Source organism: Pieris rapae, chromosome 24, assembly GCF_905147795.1.
Source record: "Pieris rapae chromosome 24, ilPieRapa1.1, whole genome shotgun sequence".
Lineage (NCBI taxonomy): Eukaryota > Metazoa > Arthropoda > Insecta > Lepidoptera > Pieridae > Pieris > Pieris rapae.
Window position 1 is genome coordinate 4,558,947 of NC_059532.1, and position 15,166 is coordinate 4,574,112.

The window sequence follows — 15,166 nt, forward strand, 5'->3', positions numbered from 1 at the left end:
TTTTTTCTCTACCATGAAAGGTAGATCATTTATGTAAACAAGAAAGAGGAAAGGGCCAAGAATTGAGCCCTGTGGTACCCCCATATCCACTGCCGACCCAGAGGACCTCTTACCATTCACTTCGACCTTCTGAGTTCTACCATGTAAGTACGAAGTCAGAAGATTCAGTGCGGTATTCTTGATGCCATAGTGGCGGAGTTTCCCGATTATGGTCTCGTGTTGGACACAATCAAATGCTTTGGATAAGTCGCAGAAAACACCTAAGGCGTCATGCGACTCCTCCCAAGCCTTAACTATATATCTATATAACTCAACGCCGGCATCGGCTGTCGAGCGACCCTTGGTAAAACCGAACTGATTATTGTGTAATAATTTTTTTGCGTTAAAATGACTTACAAGTTGATTTAATATAGTTTTTTCAAAGATTTTACTACAGGTAGGTAGTACGGAAATAGGTCTAAAGTTAGGGTCGGACATATTACCTGCTTTAAATAAAGGAATTACTTTACTATGTTTCATAAGATCGGGAAACTCCCCACTTTCAATACAATTGTTGAAAATTATAGCTAGATGGGGGGCAATTATATCAATTATGCTACTAATTATCTTCCAAGTCATTTTAGTTTTATTTGTACTATTTTCAATCTTGTTTTTTATATATAAGGACTTGGCTGCGTAACAAACTTTTTTAAATAATTTAGAATAATTTCTAACATAGAGAGTAAATTCTTCATTATGACTTTTCAGCGTAAAGGTCAAACAACCGTTGTCTACTTTTATAAATTCCCGCTGTCGCCCAATTACTGAACGAATTAAAGGTTAAAAATTAAACGAACTAAAATTAATAATTGTAAGTCGTTTCTTGGTGCTGACTGACACGTAGAGGCTTTAAACCAATATTTGACTTAAATCATCACCGTAAAAATACATGTTTCTCTCACAGCCTTTTCGTTCTTCTGATGTTGCTGATGTTTAAATAAATACATCTTTATACGGTGCAGGGCTTTTACCAGTTTTTTTGTCAGGAACACCTCCCAAGTAAATGATAGTAAGATTCAACAGTTCTCTGTAGTCATCTCGAGGTTTATGTACTTGAAGTTTCTTTTTGGCAAAAGAAATGCTGTCTGCGGTAACGTCTGCAAGAATATTTTCCTCCAGCGTAATATCTTATTGATTTAAAGACGTTTTGCTAAATTCCTTTATGTGGAGACGATAACGAATTCAAAGTATATTTTTGTCAATTTTGCGCTCCAAAAGAAACTTATTCCACTCCTTAAGCCGGTATTTACGCTAGTAGTCAGAACACAAACATTTTACTTTATCGCTCAAATTCCATGACTATATACATATATATATATATATATATATTATATATGACTACTAACGGATCCGACAGACGTTGTCCTGTCTACACGTCTTTAATTTCAAAATTTCAATTTTTAATAAGCCATTTTGATGAAAATTATTATTCAAATGTTATGACAATATCTAACGATGGAGCACATGGTCACACACGATATAACACAATGATAACAAAACTTTTTTTAAATTTCGGGACAGACTAAAATTAAAATTCGAATCTTATTTAAAATTTGACACTGCGATGGTAGCGCCGTCTGTCGGATCCAATGTAAAACATTCCAAAATCAACTCCCAGATCCCCTCGAACACACACAAAAAAATTCGTCTAAATCGGTCCAGTCGTTTAGGAGGAGTTCAGTCACATACACACGCACACAAGAAATATATATATTAAGATAGATAGCTTCGTAGACAGCTGACGCACAAGCTTCGCTTGTTCCATGTTCCAATTTTTGCGAGTAGTTGATCAACTTCATATTCTGATACAAGAATTGGCACCTAATCTATGGTTGCGTGCCAGTAATATATTCAATTTTACCATCCCAATGGATTGTTAATGATTAATGAGGTGTAAACTCGTTTTTGAGCGACTCTGCAACATTTTTTACACGCTGCCGACGGATAGCAGATCTATTCAATTAATCAATCAAAAATCATTTATTCATGTAGGTAACATAATGTACACTTATAAACGTCAAAAAAAAAAAGAAATATACATTAAACGATTCTAATTTATATATACTGCTCAAAACAATTACGGAAACAAAACTTTAAAGTAGAACTAAACTTTTTACTTAAGGTTTTAATTATTACTGGCCACTAGATAATGTTAAGGCATTGTCGAAGAAAATAAATAAAAATAGGTAAAAAAACTTAAAAAGTTTTTTTACCTATTTTTATTTACGGTTTTATGTTAATCATACATTGCAATGTTTAAGATAAATGTACTAAAAACCAAAAAATAATAAAATAGATACAGTCGTGGGAATTATAAACATACGCATAGACTAGCCTAAAATAAAACCTAGTTCTAGTTCTAGTTTTTAGTTTTTATTTCGCATTCTGTTTAATTCATTTAGTGCTTCATTATTGCAAGGTTTCTTGCCCGTTATTTATAGTATATTGTATTCTGCTTGTTGAGCCCTTTCATTTGATACCCATATTGATGGGATTGATAAAACCTACGTTATCCGCCATTTTGTAGCGCTGCCATCTTGGATTTATAATGATAATGGATAAACATAATTGTATTGTCACCAAAATCCAAAGTGTATGCAAACTTTCAGATTAATCGGTTGACAGGAAGAGGGTGAAATTTGAATTACTAAATTTGACCCAAGAAGAAATTAAAAAGAATAAAACAAACGGGGTGAGCTAAATAAAACCGTTTAAAAACAAAAGAGCATCGGCGTTTTGGTTAGTAGTCCTATAATTAAGTGGCAGTGTGTCTAGAAACACCTAAAAACAAAGTGACGTCTTTGAATTTTCATTGCTTTCTAATCACAGAAAACACATTTTAAGTATTTTTTTTTTTCAATCTTTTGAGTATTAACAGAAATTGAAGTGAGCCTTTTGAGCATTGTTATTCATTGAAGCGAGTGAGTTTAGGTCATAATGCCAGATCTGACTGAATTGCATGTCTCCCGAGCTATCGCTTTGCTTGAAGAGGGTCGAACTATGCATTATGTAGGAAATGATCTAGGAGGAGCCCCTTCTGTTATCTACAGACTTTGGAAGCGATACCGTGAGACGGGAGAATACTCACAAAGGCGTGGTCAAGGTCGAAGGAGAAAAACTACACGTTTGCAAGATCGCTACATCGTCAACTGTGCTTTACGTTACCGCACCACAACTGCAAGAGATCTACAAAATACACTAATGACGGCTACTGGTGTAGAAATTTCCGAACAGACGGTAAGAAATAGGTTGTTGGAAGCCAATTTGAGATCACGCCGACCAGTTCGGGCTGTGCGTCTAACAATTCAACATAGACAAGCTCGCCGACAGTTCGCGCAAAATCACGCTAATTGGCAACTTCGGCATTGGAGGCCTTGGATGGATTGGTAATTAACAAATTAACAAGGTAAAATATAGCGTACAAGTTAATTTAAATCTAATTTTAGTTTCAATTCAAAGTAGATGTCGTGACCATAGTTGCTTATCTCTGTTTATTCATTTAGAGATAACAAGACTGGAAGCTTATTGACTGTTTGTAATGTATAAATTAATTTATTTCTAAAAAATTTGACAGCTGGTAGCGACCTTTAATCTTAACAAATACAAATAAAAAAACATGTATTTAGAGGTATTTAATCATATGAGAAAGTGCCCCGAGGATAATTCAAAATATGAACAAAAAAAGGACCACCCTAATATACATATATCCATAAAATCTAAATTAGAAGAAAAGTCAGTATTAAAAAATTGTACCTGAAATTCTAAATGTTTTAATTATTTAGAGATAACAATAAAATTAATTAACCTAGTGAAAAGTAATTAACTATTATTTCTTTTCGAAAAATAGTTTTTAATTGCATTTTTTTCATCTAAAAAGTTAATATAAATAGGTCTTAAGGCAAAGAATACCTAATCTGAAAAATGTTTGTACAACTGGGATTAGTGCTTCTACTTTCGCGGGGACTTCTGGGTAAGTATGGATTTATATATTTGTCCGAACGAGGCCAGGGATACATTATTCTCTACCAAGTCTCTCACACATCACTCTTTCCTTGCGTTTCCTGGTCGAACGCGCAGAATTCGCTCCGTGATTCGAATCCTCGAAAAATTTTTAATAAATTACATAGACCTTGTCGTAATGTGTAATATAATAAGTACACGACCTTCGCCTGAAAAATAAATTCAATCAAAATTCTTCCACTTGTCTCAACTACACCACCATTTCCCAAACCTTTCCCGCAATCCCTTTTATTCCATCTTCCCATGTTTCTGGTGGCCGTCCTCTCTTTTTTCTTTCCACTGGGCTATTGCAAGTTTGGGTCTTTTCTGGTATTTTTTGACCAATCTGTCATCACAAATGCGAGCGCGTTATTAATAAGTAGTAAAAGCAGTGAGGCAGGCTAATAAATATGTTTATTTACAGGCGAGTCTGATGCATTTGTTGGAGATACGCGAATCATAGGGGGTTTTAATGCTCCTAAGAACTTAGCGAATTACCAAGTCTCCATACGTAAGAAATACCTTAATCAAGAATTGCACTGGTGTGGCGGTTCTATCATACACGAAGAATGGGTTTTAACAGCTGCTCAGTGCACATATGGGTCAGTAACATTATTTTTATAAGATGTCCTGGTTAGAATATAAAAAGACTTTGCTACTAGAACTGGCAGTAAATGTAAAATTAGATTCATTTAATATTTCTTTTTTTGACGTTCATACGTGTACATTATGTTACCTATATGAATAAATACATTTTGACTTTTTTACTTTGCATTATTATGTCAGAAGCGTGCTGGATTATGTAGGTTTTATCTGGTCTCCAAATTATGTTTATAAAAAAGTTATAGAAAATACACAAAAAAGTTTGTTAAAATTCTTAGCGAAGCTTAATAATTGCGATAATCGCTGGTGCGAGGAAAGCACCAACTCTCGGGTCACTAGTACGACACATTTCTTACTAATTTTAATTTACAGTATGAATGCCAATCGACTACCCATTGTGGCTGGAACAACCGACCCAAAATCAGGTGGCGACCGTTACAAAATAAAGAAAATTATCATTCACGAGAAATTCTCAATAAGAAAATTGATAAATAACGTAGCTCTAATGAAAGTCGACGGTAAAATCAAAATGAATAAGAATGTTAGGGTAATCGGATTGAGGAAAGAGCCTGTGGCTGTTGGATCAAATAGTATTCTGACGGGATGGGGAATTACTGACGTAAGTACTCAGACAAATTAGATCCTTGTTATCGAATTGACAGTAGTAGACCTAACTATCTAGTCAAAGGCGGCAATTCGTCAAAGGGTTTTAGGTTAGGTTAGGTTTAGTCTGTTCTTTCTAATGAGTGCTAAACGGGCAAATATGAAATTTTTTTAAACAGAATTTGTTTGTATAATAAATTAATTTGTGATAAGTAAACCCTAAGATAATTATAAGGCACCAGGAGTGGATGGATCCACCGATGTAGCTGTCAAATTGAATTGTTTTACAGAATAAAGGAACTATGGCGAACAAACTTCAAATGCTGATCTTGACGATTATAAGCAACAAGGACTGCAAGGAGCAGCTAAAACGTGCCTTCTTAGCACCAGTCGATGATAAACAGCTCTGCGCGACAGAACAAAGAAAGGGGGGTGGTTGTCTAGTAAGTTTTGGAGTCACAACAACGGTGTTCGTTGCCATGGTTACCATCCCTTTTTCACCGAGGTTAATAACTGATGGACTCTTCATTTTCCTATTTTTAATCTTTATTGCAATTTGGAGTTTCTTGTATAAATATATTTTTAAATAACAACGTAGCTATGGCAACAAACATTACATTAGAAGTATTTAAAAATCCCTACAATATCAAAATGAGGTTGATCCTCAAAATAGCGAATATGACATTGTTGTCTTAATAATAAAATCTTAAAGACGCCATATGTACTGATGGAATTTAACTTTGTAACAACACACTCATACGCATGGTAATAACAAACTCTTTCATATTAGTAACAAAATTGAGATTGAGATTGAACAAGAAAGTAAAAATAATCTCGTACTTAACACGTCCATTTATTTTAATTAATCATAAAAATATATATTTACACGAATAATAATAACATTTGAAAAAACGGTAATTAATAAAAATTGAGCAGTGTTCTCCCATCCCTGAGGTCGAAGGTTTGATCCCCGCCTGTGCACCAATGTTCTTTCAACACTCGCTCGTGCGATAAAGGAAGACATTGTTAGGAAACCCGCTTGACTTAGATCCAAAATGTCGACTTGTGTCAGTTAGAGGAGGCTGATCACCTACTTGCCTATTAGATTGAAACGAATACATAAATCTGTGACTAATGAGGTTTTAGTGTCACGGATTTATTTTATTAATGAAGATATTCCTTTCATAGGGTGATTCAGGAAGTCCGCTGGTCGTCACTGATATAAAAAAAGGTTTTGTTCAAGCTGGAGTCAGGTCCTTGGGAACGTTTCCGTGCGCTCAAGGCAATCCTGAGGTTTTTTCTTCAGTTTCTAGCTATTATGACTGGATTATGAAAAATATGAAGAATTAAATTGTTTGGACAAATTTATTTATTAACTGGACATATTATAGTCCAGATAAAGATATGTTTTATCAAATATAGTTCTTTTTTTATTATCATATTTATAGCATTATGCACACTACAATGTGACATTTAATAGATAGAAAGTGGTATATAAAAAAAATTATTTTATTTTGAAGTACACGTTTTTTTACCATTATCATCTAGCCTGTGTATTAAAAGTTGAAAAAAAGGCTCCAGTTAGTTTGTTGATGTGTTCTTTTTTCAAATAACACAACGGTTTAGTATTTTAACACAACGGGTGCTGGTCTATGGCAAAACAAACGTGTAAAAAAATATCTCAAAATAAACTGTATCACTAGTTTACCTGTGTTTCTATTATTGTGCTAATTCCTGATTCTTCCTCCATTTGATCTAGCAGAAATTCAAATTCTTTATAATGTCGGTATATACAGATCATCAGTGCCAGAACCAGAAAGCATAGACTTTTTCACTTTGTTGTTTTCGCTCTTGAAACTTGTACGTAGTATATTAATTTTCTTTTTCACTTCTTCCTCCGTAATGGTTCGGCGACAGATCTTCAGTAAATTTGTATTTTTTTTTACTGCTGCGCTTCTCTTGTTTTTGTCCATATAATCTTTCGATTTTATTTTCCACAACATCAGCATGTCACGATAAAGAGATATCAAACCCAACGTAAATTCTCTATCCGAAACATTCTCCACGCTGTTGTTGTCACTGGGCGTAGCGTCCACCATGAGACCAACGACTGAGATCATGTATGACAAACACCGCCGTTCACGTTCAAACAGTTCTACCAAATACTTAGCACTACTCGTCTGACTGTTAGTTTTCTAAGAAGAATTTCATAATTAAAAAGAAAAAGAAAGAAGTTTAGAAAATAAGGATTTCTGTTCCTTGCTTTGGCTTAAATAAATGTTGTTACTATGAGCGTATACTATTTTAATGTGTGGGAAAAAGTTTACAGACTCAGTAACCGTCACAGGTATAAGTATATCCATCAGACATATCCAAGGGGTAACAGTTAGTACTGCTGCGTTTGTTTTTTACATATCACTAAAAGTATTTAGGATTGGTGCCTATTTTGTTTTCTATATCGAAAGTATACAACGTAAGTACTACTAGTAAGTACGTACTAAGTATACTAGTGTAGTACTTACGAAAATACTTGTAAAAATGTTATCGGCGATACCACTCTTAACTTACGAGGAACTTACAACTATACTGACTCAAATGAAAGCCTGCCTTAACTCACGACCACTGATTGTATTAAGTAACAACCCTAATGATCCTCTTCCACCGATGCCTGTACATTTTTTGATCGGCGAACCTGTATTAAATGTAGCTGATCAAAATGAGACTTATGTAGACATTAGTTATGGCGATCGTTGGCGGTTGATACACCGGTCAAAAATGGTCACCGACTTTTGGAATCGATGCATGGATGGATGGTGAAAATCTTGTAATCCGAAATAATAGGTACAAATGGAATGTTAAAAATAACTCAGAACCCGAAGTTGATGATGTAGTTGTTATACAGGAGCATGGTGTTCCTCCTGGTAACTGGATTATGGGTATAATAATTAAAAGGCAAATTTAAGCCGATTATTATTTCCGTCTTGCCTGCGGCGTTGCCACCTTTTTTTCTCATCCAGGTAAAAATTAATTAATATGTTAATTTTAAATGATTTATTAGTCTTAATTAAGGCTAAAATTGATGTCTTTATACAAATAATTTAACATAAAGACAAAACATAACATTTGCAAACGAGTGTTTCTTTTCTAATCGTTGATTTTTTTTTAAATTATTTTATGACCTGGTAACGTCGACTCGCTGAAAATCCAAAAAGTTCATCCGTGTGACATTTTAATAACAGATTAAAAATACTATTTATGGCCTGTAAGTGAATTACTTGCATTGTAATGAGCCTTCATAGGGTTTATTTGATTATATCTGTATTATGCATTTAAAACACGTTTTTATTAAACACTCAATGTATGTAAGGAGCTGCAACCATTACACCATGTTCCATATGACATCTTGAGTAATAAAGAATAATAAAATCTGTTTATTCATTTAGAGATATCAAGAATGGAAGACTGTTTGTAATGTATAAATGAATTTATTTCTAAAAAATTGACAGCTGGTAGCGACCTTTAATCTTAACAAATACAATAAAAAAAAACATGTATTCATATTTAGAGGTATTTAATCATAATTATGAGAAAGTGCCCCGAGGATAATTCAAAAATTGAATAAAAAAAGGACCACCCTAATATATATACATAAAATCTAAATTAGAAGAAAAGCATTAATAAATTATACCTGAAATTCTAAATGTTTTAATTATTTAGAGATAACAATAAAATTAATTATCCTAGTGAAAAGTAATTAACTATTATTTCTTTTCGAAAAATAGTTTTTAATTGCATTTTTTCATCTAAAAAGTTAATATAAATAGGTTATAAGGCAAAGAATACCTAATCATAAAAAATGTTTGTACACCTGGGGTTAGTGCTTCTACTTTCGCGGGGACTTCTGGGTAAGTATGGATTTATATATTTGTCCGAACGAGGCCAGGGATACATTCTTCCCTACCAAGTCTCTCACACATCACTGTATGCTTTCATTTCCTGTTAGAAACCGCAGAATTCGTTCCGTGATTCGAATCCTCGAAAAATTTTTAATAAATTACATATCCCTTGTCGTAATGTGTAATATAAGTACACGACCTCCGCCTGAAAAATAAATTCAATCAAAATTCTTCCACGTGTCTCAACTACAAGTCCATTTCCCAAACCTTTCCCGCAATCCCTTTTATTCCATCTTCCCATGTTTCTGGTGGCCGTCCTCTCTTTTCTCTTCCCACTAGGCTATTCTGGTATTTTTTGACCCATCTGAAATCACAAATGCGAGCGCGTTATTAATAAGTAGTAAAAACAGAGAGGCAGGATAATAAATATGTTTATTCACAGGCGAGTCTGATGCATTTGGTGGAGATACGCGAATCATAGGGGGTCATGATACTCTTAATAACATAGCGAATTACCAAGTCTCCATACGAAGGCCATACAATAATGTAGAATATAACTGGTGTGGCGGTTCTATCATACACGAAGAATGGGTTTTAACAGCTGCTCACTGCACATATGGGTCAGTAACATTATTTTTATAAGATGTCCTAGTTAGAATATAAAAAGACTGCATAATTATGTCAGAAGCGTGCTGGATTATGCAGGTTTTATCTGGTCTTCATATTATGTACATATATAAAAAAGCTGTAGAAAATACACAAAAAAGTTTGTTAAAATTCTAAGCTAAAACAAAAACAATATTTCGATAGTTATGCAGGTTCTTGCAAACATTTTAATTTAGACTCATTAGAATGGCGGCGGAGTCACCAAGACTTATTTAATTTCCTTTAGTGCTATTTAAATGTATCTCGTTCTATTAATATAGGTTATTGTTTTCTGTTTTATATATATTGTTTACATATGTCTTTTGGCTTTCTCTATGTCTTAGGGCCTGTTTCACAATGTCCGGATAAGTTCCAAATAAGCTATTTGTTACTTATTGGTATGATAAATAGTATTTTTGCGTTTCACGACTGTCAGCGCTATACGTCATGAAATTCGAAGTATCTTATTTGGAACTTTTATCCATACATTGTGAAACAGGCCCTTAGTGTTTTGTTTTATAACATGTATATAAGCTGCAAGATTACTAGTAATTTAATAAATACATGCAGTCAAGAAATGCTGCCAGCGTTAAACATACATTTTTTCATTATTTCTACAAATAGAAATTTAGATCATATTTTAAAAGTTTGGTTCCTGTGGCAGTGTACCTTTAATGATGGCATATCCTCGCTGTATTGCGATATTTACTGGTGCGAGGAAAGAATCAGCTCTCGGGTCAATGGCACTACACATATCTTACTAATTTTAATTTACAGTATCGATGCCAATCAGCTACCCATTGTGGTGGGAGCAACCGACCTAAAATCAGGTGGCGACCGTTACAAAATAAAGAAAATTATCGTTCACGAGAAATACTCAGAAGAAGATTTGACAAATAACGTAGCTCTTATGAAAGTCGACGGTAAAATCAAAATGAAGAAGAATGTTAGGGTAATCGAATTGTGGAAAGAGCCTGTGGCTGTTGGAACAACCTGTGTTTTGACAGGATGGGGAATTACTGACGTAAGTACTCAGACAATTTAGGTCCTAGTTATCGAATTGACAGTAGTAGACCTGACTATCTAGTCAAAGGTGGTAATTCGCCAAAGGGTTTTAGGTTAGGTTAGGTTTAGTCTGTTCTTTCTAATGAGTGCTAAACGGGCAAATATAAAATATTTTTAAACATAATTTGTTTGTATAATAAATGAATTTGTGATAAGAAAACCCTAAGATGATTATAAGGCACCAGGAGTGGTTGGATCCACCCATGTAGCTGTCAAATTGAATTGTTTTACAGAATAAAGGAACTATGCCGAAAAAACTTCAAATTCTGCTCTTGACGATTATTAGCAACAAGGACTGCCACGAGCAGTTAAAACGTGCCAAATTAACACCAATCGATGATAAACAGCTTTGCGTGAGAGGTCAAAATAAGATGGGTGCTTGTCTAGTAAGTTTTGGAGTCACAACAACGGTGTTCGTTGCCATGGTTACCATCCCTTTTTCACCTTATAACTGATGACTCCTCCGACGGTCATGTAGATAGTTACATCAAAAGATTTCATTTTCCTATTTTTAATCTTTATTGCAATCTGGAGTTTCTTGTATAAATATATTTTTAAATAACAAAGTAGCTATGGCAACAAACATTACATTAGAAGTATTTAAAAATCCCTACAATATCAAAATTGATCCTCAAAATAACGAATATGACAATGTTGTCTTAATAATAAAATCTTAAAGACGCCATATGTACTGGTGGAATTTCAATTTCTTTTAACTTTGTAACAACACACTCATACGCATGGTAATAACAAACTCTTTCATATTAGTAACAAAATTGTCTTTAATAAAGAAAACAAAAAAGTAAAAATAATCTCGTACTTAACACGTCAATTTATTTTAATTAATCATAAAAATATATATTTACACGAATAATAATAACATTTGAAAGAACGGTAATTAATAAAGATTGAGCAGTGTTCTCCCATCCCTGAGGTCGAAGGTTCGATCCCCAGCTGTGCACCAATGGGCTTTCAACACTCGCTCGTACGTTAAAGGAAAACATTGTGAGGAAACCCGCTTGAATAATACCCAAAAAGTCGACTTGTGTCAGGTAGATGAGGCTGATCACCTACTTGCCTATTAGATTGAAAAATGGTCATGAAACGAGTACATAAATCTGTGACTAAGAAGGTTTAAGTGGCACGGATTTATTTTATTAATGAAGATATTCCTTTCATAGGGTGATGCAGGAGGTCCTCTGGTCGCCTCTGATGGAAATAAAGGTCTTGTTCAAGTTGGAGTCATGTCCACGGGAAAGTTTCCGTGCGCTCAAGGCCATCCTGAGGTTTTTTCTTCAGTTTCTAGCTATTATGACTGGATTATGAAAAATATGAAGAATTAAGTTGTTTTGAAAAATTATTAACTGGACATATTACAGTCCAGATAAAGATATGTTTTATCAAATATAGTCCTTTTTTTATTATCACATGTATGCATTATGCACACTACAATGTGACATTTAATAGATAGAAAGTGGTATTTAAAAAAAAATTATTTTATTTTGAAGTACACGTTTTTTTTACCATTATCATCTAGCCTGTGTATTAAAAGTTGAAATACAGTCTCCAGTTAGTTTGTTGATGTGTTCTTTTTTCAAATAACATAACGGTTTAGTATTTTAACACAACGGGTGCTGGTCTATGGCAAAACAAACGTGTAAAAAAATATCTCACAATAAACTGTATCACTAGTTTACCTGTGTTTCTATTATTGTGCTAATTCCTGATTCTTCCTCCATTTGATCTTGCAGAAATTCTAATTCGTTATAATGTCGGTATATACAGATCATCGGTACCAGAACCAGAAAGCATAGACTTCACTTCGTTGTTTTCGCTCTAGAAACTTGTACGTAGTATATTAATTTTCTTTCTCACTTCTTCCTCCGTTATGTTCCGGCGACAGATCTTCAGTAAATTTGTCATTTTTTTTTACTGCTGCGCTTCTCTTGTTTTTGTCCATATAATCTTTCAATTTTATTTTCCACAATATCGACGATAAAGAGATATGAAATGCAACGTAAATTCTGTATCCGAAACATTCTTCCACGCTGTTGTTGTCACTGGGTGTAGCGTCCACCATGATGCCAAACGACTGAGATCATGATTGACAAACACCGCCGTTCACGTTCAAACAGTTCTACCAAATACTTAGCACTACTCGTCTGACTGTTAGTTTTCTAAGAAGAATTTCATAATTAAAAGAAGAAAAATAAAGAAGTTTAGAAAATAAGGATTTCTGTTCCTTGCCTTGGCTTAAATTAATGTTGTTACTAGGAGCGTATACTATTTTAGTGTGTGGAAAAAAGTTTACAGACTCAGTAACCGTCAGAGGTATAAGTATATCCATCAGACATGTCCAAGGGGTAACAATTAGTACTGCTGCGTTTGTTTTTTACATATCACTAAAAGTATTTAGGATTGGTGTCTATTTTGTTTCTATATCGAAAGTATACTACGTAAGTACGTACTAAGTATACTACTGTAGTACTTACGAAGATACTTGTAAAAAATGTTATCGGCGATACCACTCTAACTTGCTGGTCTAAGAGCCCGTGGGAGGTCGTCCTTCACCGATCTGATAACCAGATGAGACGTATTTTTTATTACATCTTTTTTATAAACAAATATGTCTATAATTGCTTTCCTATCGAAAAGTGGTCATGGCTATTTTTAATTAAATTAACTTTTATCGTTTTTCTTTCATCACCTTCATACTTTTGATAACCAAATGAAATTTATTTGACAGATAGTTTTTGATACACAGGTATGTTAGCAGATCGATGGAGTCACCTTTTTTGACTTACCTGTTTACACCTGCTTGCCAGGTAATTACACACTGAAATGAGTAGGCAAGTCTACTTAATATCTTGTAATCCGAAATAATGAAGTAGTTGTTATACAGGAGCATGGTGTTCCTCCTGGTAATTGGATTAAGGGTAAAATAATTAAAAGGGAAATTTGAGCCGATTATTATTTCCGCCTTGCCTGCGGCGTTGTCACCTTTTTTGCTCATCCGAGTAAAAATTAATTATTTAATTTTAAAGTATTTATTGGTCTTAATTAAGGCTAAAATTGATGTCTTTATGCAAATAATTTAACATAGAGACAAAACATAACATTTGCAAACGAGTGCTTCTTTTCTAAATCGTTGATTTTTTTTAATTATTTTATGGCCTGGTAACGTCTAATCGTTGAAAATCCAAAAAGTTTATCTGTGTGACATTTTAATAACAGATTCAAAATACTATTTATAGCACGTAACTGAAATACTTGCATTATAAGGAGCCTTCATAGGGTTTCTGATTATATCTGTAGTTTGCATTTAAAACACGTTTTTAAAACCGTTTTAATAAAAAAAGAAATTATATTTTTAAATTTCCCTACGAAAGACAATATTAACAATAACTTAACAATTAATGAGTTTTATAATTCGTTTTCTTTTTTTCCCTTTAGAAACATCGTTTTTAATTGCTTTTTTTTATCAAAAAAGTGAATATAAATAGGAATAAACGCAAAGTATACCTAATCAGAAAAATGTTTGTGCAACTGGGGTTGGTGCTCCTACTTTCTTGCGGACTTCTGGGTGAGAATCCATTTATATATTTATTCGAACAAGGCCAGGATTGATCCCTGGCCTCGTTTGTATAAATATCTTCCTTAATAATATAATAATTAAATAATAATAGCTTCCCTACCAATTCTCTCACACATCACTCGATGCTTTCATTACTCGTTCGATCGCGCAGAATTCTCTTCTTGATTTAAATCCTCGAGGCGAATGAGTTGGTTACATACACTTTGACATAAGAATGTATGATCTGTGATCTGTAAGTCTCAGACGAAATGAGCCGCCTTCAAATTCTTCCACTTGTCTCTGAACCTCGTCACCATTTTCCAAACATTTATTCCATCCTTATCCCTTTTATTCCGTCTTCCCAGCTTATTGATGGGCGTGCTCTCCTTTTTCTTCCCACTGGGCCATTCCAAGTAAGGGTTCTATTCCGGTCTTTTTTGACCGATCAGTCATCACAATCGCGTTATTCATAAGTAAAATCATTGGCTGGCTAATAAATGTGTTTATTCACAGGCGAGTCGGATACATTTGGCGGAGATACGCGGATCGTAGGGGGTCGAGATGCTCCAGAGAACGTTGCAGTTTACCAAGTCTCCATACGTAGGCACAACAGTAATCAAGAATGGCACTCTTGTGGCGGCTCTATCATACACGAAGAATGGGTGTTAACAGCTGCTCACTGCACATATGGGTCAGTAACATTATTATATATAAGATTAGAACATTATAAGATTCCTTCAAG

General features: G+C 34.0%; 2 protein-coding genes across 2 annotated transcripts; both read left to right on the forward strand.

Moving 5' to 3' along the window:
* Positions 1–3,911: 3,911 nt before the first annotated feature.
* LOC110999551 (chymotrypsin-2-like) lies at positions 3,912–6,949 on the forward strand. Its single transcript, XM_022268651.2, has 5 exons — positions 3,912–4,009; positions 4,463–4,640; positions 5,014–5,260; positions 5,535–5,687; positions 6,433–6,949. Exons 1-5 carry the CDS (start codon positions 3,961–3,963, stop codon positions 6,592–6,594), a joined length of 789 nt encoding a protein of 262 aa, XP_022124343.2. The 5' UTR covers positions 3,912–3,960; the 3' UTR covers positions 6,595–6,949.
* Positions 6,950–9,082: 2,133 nt separating this feature from the next.
* LOC110999552 (chymotrypsin-2-like) lies at positions 9,083–12,544 on the forward strand. The gene is made up of 5 exons (XM_045633588.1): positions 9,083–9,149; positions 9,583–9,760; positions 10,563–10,809; positions 11,084–11,236; positions 12,032–12,544. The coding sequence occupies exons 1-5, from the start codon at positions 9,101–9,103 to the stop codon at positions 12,191–12,193; spliced, it is 789 nt and encodes a 262-aa protein (XP_045489544.1). The 5' UTR covers positions 9,083–9,100; the 3' UTR covers positions 12,194–12,544.
* The last annotated feature ends 2,622 nt before the right edge of the window (positions 12,545–15,166 follow it).

Excerpts from the sequence above, each read along its gene's own strand:
- LOC110999551 (XM_022268651.2), top strand. The coding sequence starts at position 3,961 with ATGTTTGTACAACTGGGATTAGTGCTTCTACTTTCGCGGGGACTTCTG. Across the intron at positions 4,010-4,462 it reads ACTTTCGCGGGGACTTCTGG|GCGAGTCTGATGCATTTGTT; the intron begins GTAAGTATGGAT and ends GTTTATTTACAG. Across the intron at positions 4,641-5,013 it reads GCTGCTCAGTGCACATATGG|TATGAATGCCAATCGACTAC; the intron begins GTCAGTAACATT and ends TTTAATTTACAG.
- LOC110999552 (XM_045633588.1), top strand. The coding sequence starts at position 9,101 with ATGTTTGTACACCTGGGGTTAGTGCTTCTACTTTCGCGGGGACTTCTG. Across the intron at positions 9,150-9,582 it reads ACTTTCGCGGGGACTTCTGG|GCGAGTCTGATGCATTTGGT; the intron begins GTAAGTATGGAT and ends GTTTATTCACAG. Across the intron at positions 11,237-12,031 it reads ATAAGATGGGTGCTTGTCTA|GGTGATGCAGGAGGTCCTCT; the intron begins GTAAGTTTTGGA and ends TTCCTTTCATAG.